This window comes from Dermacentor silvarum, chromosome 1 (assembly GCF_013339745.2).
Source record: "Dermacentor silvarum isolate Dsil-2018 chromosome 1, BIME_Dsil_1.4, whole genome shotgun sequence".
Classification (NCBI taxonomy): domain Eukaryota; kingdom Metazoa; phylum Arthropoda; class Arachnida; order Ixodida; family Ixodidae; genus Dermacentor; species Dermacentor silvarum.
Window position 1 is genome coordinate 21,721,076 of NC_051154.1, and position 8,868 is coordinate 21,729,943.

The following is an 8,868-nucleotide window of genomic DNA, read 5'->3' on the forward strand; positions in this document are numbered from 1 at the left end:
GAAGCATTAGGTGGTGTACTAATCCCACCCCCAGGGACGGTACATCGATAGTCAAAGTGGTGCAAGGACGACGTGCAGCGAGTTTATTGTACTGAAACTGGCTAAACCACTTCGGCTACGAGAAAGCACAAGAATGGCAGAAATTATCAAAGAATGTTGCCTAGTCGTTATGGTGCAATAATATGAGATAACGTTTGTGTTGTTCTGTTCTCGTTTCCCTCAATGCAGCCGAAAACTACAGGTCTTTTTCAGCTTTTCTTCTTTGTGTCCACGTCAAAAATAAACAGTGGTTGGTTTGTCGCACCATGGCTATCTTTTTGGCTACCAAATAAAGTTTTTGCCACCGTTGGCGACATTCTTGGCTACTTTTCGGAAATTTTCGACTAGTTTTTCTCCCTAAGACCTGGCAACCCTGATCGCCACGCTGCTTCATCCAGATCCAGGTCCGAGCTTCATCCAGTGCCAGAACCGAACTATCGTTAAACACCCGATACAAGGGTGAAGGCCGCATAGATCATCATCATCACCAAGAACGCAATTAAAAGGCCACGTGCACCACCGGGTTTGTCATGTAGACTTTCCGCCAACGGCATTTAAGGGTTCTGCAAGCAGGCCAAAATGAGTCCGACCCCAATAATAGTATACAGTTTGAATTGAACGTTAGAACCACCCTTTGCGGAAAGGTCATCGATCGCGGCAGCGGCGCGCAAGACTCGATCGCTGTGCAATTCGCGGGCCCACAGTCCGCGCGGAACGCGTCTCATTTATGATCGCCGGGACAGCTAGATCAGAGGGAATGGACTTGGGGTGTTCTGTAGGCTGAAAGCCATTTTCGAATCTAACAGCGTTTGACTCATTGCCGACGTATGACGAACGGCCGTTTAAACGCGTCGTATTCGGACACGTTCACGCGTGACTCATAGTACAACTATGCTGATAGCAGCACGGCGCATATTCACACAGGCTGGTTTGCTTTCGCGATGCGTTCATTTCTACCTTATCTGGAATATAAATGCGCAACAAGCACTTCGACGCGCGCGAGGCACACCGTGATTTCTGCGCAAGCGACAAAAAGGCGCGCGACACGCGCTGAGCGAGGCGAGCGTCGCGGCAGACGCGCACGGGCAAGTTCACATTCAGCGTTTTGCGGGACGCGGCAGCGACGCTTGGCGTCTCGAGTTGTCTCGTTCCATTCGAAACTTGTCGTGAAAACGCGCGTTCCGTTCAGCCGACTTCGTTTTTCATCTGAGGTGTCTGTTTCTTTGCGCCACTGCCGGTCACGCTCAGGCATGTCGGATACGGACGAGGAGCTATATACTGGTGACTGAACATCAAAATACTACTTTGTTCTTTACTTGTGCGACGCCGACGTGCCAGAAAGCGGACGAGAAGGTTTTGGGTGCGCCCAAAACAAACTGAGGGCCAGGAACACATTCTGCTTCCCCGCCTGCGCGCAACTTCTTGCCCTTGAAATCGACGTTGCATTTGTCATACAAACTGCACCCTATACGCGCGGACTTTCTCCAAAAAGGCTGCCACTGCGAAGCGACTTCTTTCTCGGCTTCTCGACAGCGGTATGGTGAGGCTTAACAAAAACGGCCTTATTGGCTGGACGTGGCCTCTGAGATTTTTCGGCCTGTGTGTCACTGCTCAATCTCAGAGGCCATACATTGATTCTTTGCTTGTGAGACAGGTAGCGTCACAACTGCGCGGCTCGCTTCTGATTGGTGCTTGTTTTGCGGCTGCCGCGAAAAATGGGTCTTGCGTCCATTTGAGGAGTTGCGGCGCGTTGTTGGCGACAGCATCGCTCGCTGCATAGTTTCTCACATATATAGTGAGAAACTCTATCGCTCGCCGCGCATGGCGTGTCGCGAGCGTTTTTGTCGCTAGTGCGAACGTACGTACGTTTAGGCGGCGAGAGTGACTTTCGACATTCGTTACAAAAAGATAAAAAATAAAATAAAAATTAGTAAACTTTTTTTTTGCGTTCAAGATTTGGAAAACCAAATCTTTGAATTCCCGCTTTTCAAGATCTCTGGAGACTAGACTGTTTGAGACCTGCCGAGTTGTCAAATCCTACTGACAACTCGGCGATCCTACTGCATGCATTACTGTTAACCTTAAAGGGACACTAAAGCAAAACAATAAATCAACTTAGACTGATAAAGTATTCTTCGAAAACTCTGCTGTCATTAATTACACTGCAACAGGTCAATTATTAGAAGAGAAAATGAAGCTCAAAGTTTAATATTTTGAATTTCGCGCGGAAGACCCAACGTCAGCACTTCAGTGTGACGTCACGAGTTCGAAAGTAATTTTTCGTATTTGGGCCACACATTGGCTCAATAAGAGTTCGCGAAACTTGCCACATTCAGTATGGGGCTCCTTTAGAACACAATGTAGTGAATCTTTACCGCTAAAGAGTTAACTGGGACCTAGAAAACGCTGTCAAAATCCATGACGTCCCAGTGAGCTGGTGCGGGAACTTCAAGGTGGCGTCGCCACTCGCCTGCTGTGTTTTTAGTTTTTTTCTGGCTTACCAAGCGGCTTCTCACGGTAAGAGTGGTGTTTTTGGTATCGTGGAAGGGTAATCTACTGATACAGAAAAACTCATTTTTCGCTTTAGTGTCCCTTTAAACATTACAATGATACAGATAACCATGTTAAGCGCATTTGCTAAAGCATGTATGCTGATATATTTTCCTCAATGTATTAGCATAAGCTGTGCTCGAAACAAGAGCAGCTGTAAGGACTTGCTTTATCCCGCTAAGTGTGAGTTTTCCATGGCAATGAACGTACCTGCCAGTAGCATCTCCATTGAGGATGTTGATGAAATTCGACAGTTTTCCCATGTTTACACCCTGGATGGAATGAAAGAGAATTTTACTGCAATGCTGATCAACATTACTTAAGAGTAGTGTCCAACTGCTAACTCACATATTCCCCAAAGTTCACAATGTCGACATTGACTTTCTCTCTCTTCAAGCGTCTGGCTAGCAGGTCTAGCTGAAGAAAAGAAAAGATAATTGTACACGTCAGGCAGCCTTTGCCCTTGGCCAGAAATTATCATGTATACAAACCTCTCCCGTGGGGGCGAGAACCGGGCTGCCAACAAAAAATACTATCCGCATTTTGTGGTTCTTGTTCTCACGCTGCTTGAGCATAAGCTGCAAATGAATAGTAGGCTCAGACACGTCTTACAAAACACTCTGAAGATAAATGTTGTATGTTCGTGTGACACAGTGCTTATTTGGGATTTTCTGTTAACACATATACATGGTGTCCCCCCCCCCCCCCACGTAACTTGTGCCAAAACTTTAAAAAATATGGGAGTGCCACGTAGCTGGACAGAACCAAGGTAATGTTGTTTGCTGTCACTTGGAGTGAGTCGGACTATTTTTTGTATTTTGCCTAATTATATAGTTAGTCAATATTAGTTAATTAACTTCACAAATATTGTAATTAGAGCAGTATTGTCCATCGCAAAATTGTAGGCCATCATGAAAAATTCTCGATCGATCCTTCTGTTGCTCAATATGTGCTACATAAAAGGTTTTTCCAAGTTTGCTTGGAAAAGCTTGCTTGTTTGCAGCTTGTTTGAAGAAAGCCTGCAAAAAACTTTTAGCTTGCTTTGGCGGGTTTCTTTCAGGCTTGGAAAAAGCTTTTATGTAGCACATATACAGCAACAGAAAGATGGATTGGGAATTTTTCATGAGGCTCTAAAATTTTCTGATTGAGAATTTTGTTACGATTACAATATTTGAGAAATTAATTAATCATAACTAATTATATGTTATTAGGTAAAATACAAAAAGTAGACTGACTTGTGCCAAGCGACGGCAAACAACATTGCCTTGGTTCTTGGTTCTGTCCAGCTATGTGGCACTCACATATTTTTTAAATTTTGGCACAAGTTACGTGGGGCACCCTGCATACTGTTTACACAAACCTGCAGGCCTTGTTCAATGCAGCTTGAACTTAATATTCCAGGTAACACTGGAGCTGAACTTTCCATCTTCATTAAATAAAAACCTTTTATCTTTGACAAAGAAGTATTATTAGTTAACACCAATCAATGTTAATCCATGTGCAAATACACACACCATATATCTGATTGCTCTGTTACAAGACAAAATGCATCATTAATGCCAAATTCCAAGAGCTGATTCGAAGTGGCCAACTGACTTTACAGGTAAGTACCTCTTTCCAGCAACACTTCCAGATCCACAATTCCAACAAAAGACTTACAGCCACAGCAACAAGGCAAGAGTGCATGTGCTAGACTGATGAAGTTACTCAAAATTAGGGAGTTGTGGTCCTTTGCTGCTGATTTTAGCAGAGCAGCCTTGGCTGCTCCACGGAGTAAATGATATCTCAAAGGTGCCCACGATTAAAACAAGCTGCTCTTGGTCTGCCAGTCTTGCACCAAAAATACGGCCCCGAAGCACTCCGATTGTGCCATCTCAACCACTTGCTCTTCCACCTCAATTCCACCCGAGAGAATGTTATTTGATCACGCCATGCATTCTCGAACCAGGCACGAAATTAGCCTCAGGAGAATGACACCTCACATGAACGGCACAGATGTCACTGTTGATCATAGAAGCACATATTTGAAACAAGCAGAACATCACCATTCATTAATGTACTAACAACTTGCTTTTATTTGACAACTGCTTGTCACATGCTAAAACAGTTTGGCAGCAAGTTGATTAGGCTTAACACCTATGCATAAATGAAGCCTGAGTGCTCTGAAATAGTGTTGCCATTACAATAATGTTGCTTTCACGTCTCAGCGTTGCAGTGGGAGAGACTCTTACGTTTTTTAGAGGCTGCTCTGATCGAAAAATTCTGCTTACAAAATATTCACGCGCTTTTTAAGAAACCGCTGCAAGTGTTAACACTACAAAGGGTGAGCTATGCGTTGCGCCATAAAAAACTCGGTCCCCAAAAATCGGTTGTCAGTTCCTTTAACCGCGTTCAACCACGGCAAATTTTTTCATACAATTGTTGGAAACGTACTATATGCCCTCGCCGATAACAATCGGCCAGTTAAGCGCTTGCTGATGCGTTGCTTAATTGACGTGTCCCCATTCTAGCACTTGTTGATATTACGAACAATATGAACAAATTATAATATTTTTTTTAATATTTACGTTCGGGCGCGCACATGCTTGTCTAACTCGGCGTAATTAATGGCTAGATCGAGTAATGAAAATTCGACGGCACCGTGATGCAATAGAGAAAAACGTACGTGAGCGACGCGGAGAGAGGCCGCGAAATTGATGTCTCCTTTCGGCTCGAGTTGTGTAAGCAGGTACAGAACGCGTTCGACATCAGTGGTGAGGGAAGCCAAGACTTCAGGACTGTGCAGACGAAAATAAATAAATAAAATAAACAAATCAAGGACAGGCAATACTATTCGAAAAGATGCACACGCACACGTACCTTGACATGGTCATTAGGGCAATGTCATTTTCTGGGTGGGATCGCCTCTTTGAGTGGCAGACTACTTTCACTGCATCTTCTTGTGCGTGCAAGCGCGACGGTAGAAAGTCACCGTTCCTCATATATTCACTGTTGTCCACGCTGCAAAATGATAAAAGAAGGTTCACTACATTTACGTGCACCTCAAAAAAAAAATGAAGAAGAAAACCAAAAATGGAACGCTTATTATTGCGGCACGAAATAATTGAGGATCGCGCAATTAAGGAAATTATATCAGGTTCGCAGTTTCCCGTCATCTGAAACTTGATGCTTCTCACGTCACATAGGATAAGATAACATTTCAGGATACTCACCAAACAATCGTACTTTCGAGCACCATTTTAGCAGCAACTGATTTTTCAACCTGGCGTTCCAAATGGCTAACTGGCACCTTCGCTACGAAAGAGACGCAGCTCGCGCGTTCGAAATTGGAACCATCTCGCACGCGTTCCAAGGGTTGACTGGGGCGCCAATGGGCATGGCGGTAGTCGTGGGCACCAAAATATCGTCTGCACATCGGTTTTGGTTCCAGCGTTCCAGTGTCTGCATAGCGATGGAAAAAAAATTTAAAAATAGAGAGAAATAATTGGTACGTTTCAATTTTATAACCACTTGCCACATTTTTATAGTAAGAAAGTAATGGGCAGACTATCTCTCAAAATTTTTTGTGTGGTATTTGAGCGGCAGCTGCTGTCGCACGGTTTGGCATAGTCAGCAGTCGCTGCACACTGCACAGTGCTTTGAACATCGCTGTATATGACATAAGCAGTCTCGCTTCTGTTTTTTCGATGTGTGCAATCTACTGATATTTCGGTGGCAGCGTGCGCCATAGTGGAAGTTCTCTCACAGGTGCAGTGATCCCGCGTGAGAAACGCCCCTTTCGCCTACCGTGTATGCACAAGCGTTCGACTCCGATCATGGTTTTGGCGTTTTTTATTGCGTCAGTATCGGAGAAAACGTCGGGGATTATTTACTCTACATTCTACGGTTGGAACGAGAGGCCACAATTCGGCGACGCGCAATGTGCTACTACCAGTGGCGACAACAGCGATTTAGGTTCGGCTCGAGGGCCCAGCGAAATGAACGAAGAGCAAAAGACTAGATCTGATCTCCTGAAACGCGTACATCAGAGCGCGGTAGAAGACATGAAAAACACGCCGCCCGAAGTTTCCAGCTCATCCAGCGACGTCACGATGCACTTGACGGAACGCAAAGGACAGTTTTTCTTCAGCGACGTCGACGTAGGCGACAGCATTGTAGTGTGGCACTCGTTCGGCGATTGTTGTTTTGTGGCCGTATGCGGCGAAGCCGAAAACGTCTGTCTTGCAGGATACTGCTTAAAGTTGATCATTCAAAGCGTGTCAGCGCACATAATTTTTTTGACACCAGCGGAGCTAAATGGTAAAATTGGACTCTTGCGCGGCATCGTGGAGCTTTACATGCCGAGTGGAAGACTGTTGTTCATGAATCAGAGTATCGTGAAGCAGTACGAACAAATGTTACACAAACTAGTGTCTTGAATAAATGTTTCGCAAACATCCGTACATCCACGCTGCAGTTCAATGACTTCATTGTTGTGGATGCATGTATATATAGCTTTCAGCTCTACTTGTTGTCTTTGCCTTCTTAATTGCTGTTAAAAAAAAAAATGGAAAACTAGAAGCCGGCACGTAACAGTGTGACTTTATAGTGAATGCCCCCTTTGGCAATTTGCTAAACATACTGCTTACCATGTGCAAACTTGAGCTGTCACACCAGTGCACATACATGGAATTCCTTCAAAGCATATGGGCCACAACATACATATTCCACTGCGACAGTTACGCTATTTAGCATGAACATTACACACACGATGCTCAAGCACTTGAAATGCATCTGCAGGAAAAACAATTGGGAGGAAGAGAGATGGGCAGAATGTACGTACGTGTGCTTGCATACCTGCCAACTCTCCCAAAGTTTTGATAAAATTTACGAATTCGGGCTCATTCTACGATTTTGCGAGGATTTTTCCAAGTTTCACTTAAAATAAGTTCTGTTCCAGAAAAAGTTCTGCTCTTCGGTCTCTGACCATACCCTCGGAATTAAGTCTTCTGATAGTTAAAGGGCACCAGACAGGTATGTGCTAGGAGCAAGCTTATTCAGACAAGTTCCTGAAGCAGGCGAGAGCAAAGTTGCTGAAAGGCTACCGTGGTCTAAAAATACTATGTTGCTTTTAGTTTTGCGCTATTCCAACTTTGCTGCTGCTTGTGTGCTGTGTCTTATAGCAAATAATTGGTAGTGAAGTGTACATATATCCTACAAAGGGGGTGTGGGCTCAGGGCAATCCACGAAAAAAGAAAAAAAAAAAAATGCATGCTATTTTTGCCCACCCTATTGTGGTGTTGTGTCGGCAGAATTTTACAACTATTAAGGTACACAGGTTGGGTATGCTGATGCATGCCTAAATTTGATTTTATAAAATTTCCAAAGGCCAGCACATTCTTATTTTTTGCCAGAATTCTAACCTAAGACAAATCTTGCATATGTAGAAAATGCATTCTCTTATTTCCTATCATTCACAGCACGCATCTTATCATATATAGTACTTTCCACATCACTGTAATCCCTTCCAGTGGCACGTCACTTAAAAGAGAGAAGCATATATAATTGACATCACTGCAAATCACTACAAATAAGTCGTGTCACCAGAGTCCGTGTTACAGTAAAACATTAATACGTAGTTGGCGAGGAACGTGGATCAAGTACGCACTAAGTGATGTACTAATTAACTGACAATGGCAGATGAGCAACTATAGACTTACCAGCCCCAAAAAACATGTTAATTCTCACTCAAACACACATGCAGACAAGTTTTATTTGCTAGCAGGCAGCAAAAAAATATAATTTTCACTTGCTGCCATGGCGACCTTGTAGTGACGATGGCATCCTCAAATTCGGCAAGGCTGCGAGCCAGTTTCTCCATCAGGCCCCACTTCTCTGCAAACTTACAATGGCAGATGTCATGACGGTCAATGCACTAGCAGCGTCGCATATGGAAGGGCCATTATCTAAGTCGTCTTCATGGATGATAACGTGGAAGCACTAGACCTGATGGGAGCAGGAAACGCGTCATGACTACAATGTTTTGACATCACTATCAGTGGCGACTGCAGTCCGGAAAAGGTCCGTGCACTACAATTTCGCTATTTATGGCCGATTCCATGCTTGTACGTGCCGAAACATAACGTAAATACTACACACTATTCGTTTAGCATGCGTTAAGCGACTACAGCTTAAGCGGTCAGCCAATACATTACATTCAATGGCAACAGGGCGGAGGATTCATTGCGACTACATTTAAACTGGAATTACTTTTTAAGTGGGTGTGTATTAACAAGGTTT

At 44.1% G+C, this 8,868-nt stretch overlaps 2 protein-coding genes across 3 annotated transcripts in view; one reads left to right on the forward strand and one right to left on the reverse strand.

The window, feature by feature from the left end:
• The window catches only part of LOC119457994 (26S proteasome non-ATPase regulatory subunit 4), a 30,804-nt gene extending 22,333 nt beyond the window's left edge, over positions 1-8,471 (reverse strand). Inside the window, exons 1-6 of one of the 2 annotated variants that reach the window (XM_049665451.1) lie at positions 8,378-8,471; positions 5,449-5,589; positions 5,255-5,366; positions 3,081-3,167; positions 2,938-3,006; positions 2,800-2,861 (exon numbers count right to left, since the gene is read on the reverse strand). In XM_049665451.1, coding sequence (XP_049521408.1) covers positions 2,800-2,861; positions 2,938-3,006; positions 3,081-3,167; positions 5,255-5,366; positions 5,449-5,589; positions 8,378-8,412 — 506 coding nt within the window. In that variant the 5' untranslated portion in view covers positions 8,413-8,471. Of the gene's footprint in view, positions 1-2,799; positions 2,862-2,937; positions 3,007-3,080; positions 3,168-5,254; positions 5,367-5,448; positions 5,590-5,801; positions 6,138-8,377 lie in introns of those variants that run through there. The other variant, XM_037719785.2, reaches the window with a different exon arrangement.
• On the forward strand, positions 6,202-7,027 carry LOC119458004 (uncharacterized). The gene has a single exon (XM_037719796.2). It carries the CDS (start codon positions 6,381-6,383, stop codon positions 7,005-7,007), a length of 627 nt encoding a protein of 208 aa, XP_037575724.1. The 5' UTR covers positions 6,202-6,380; the 3' UTR covers positions 7,008-7,027.
• Positions 8,472-8,868: the final 397 nt, after the last annotated feature.

Coding starts and splice junctions, on each gene's coding strand:
- LOC119458004 (XM_037719796.2), top strand. CDS start 6,381: ATGCACAAGCGTTCGACTCCGATCATGGTTTTGGCGTTTTTTATTGCG.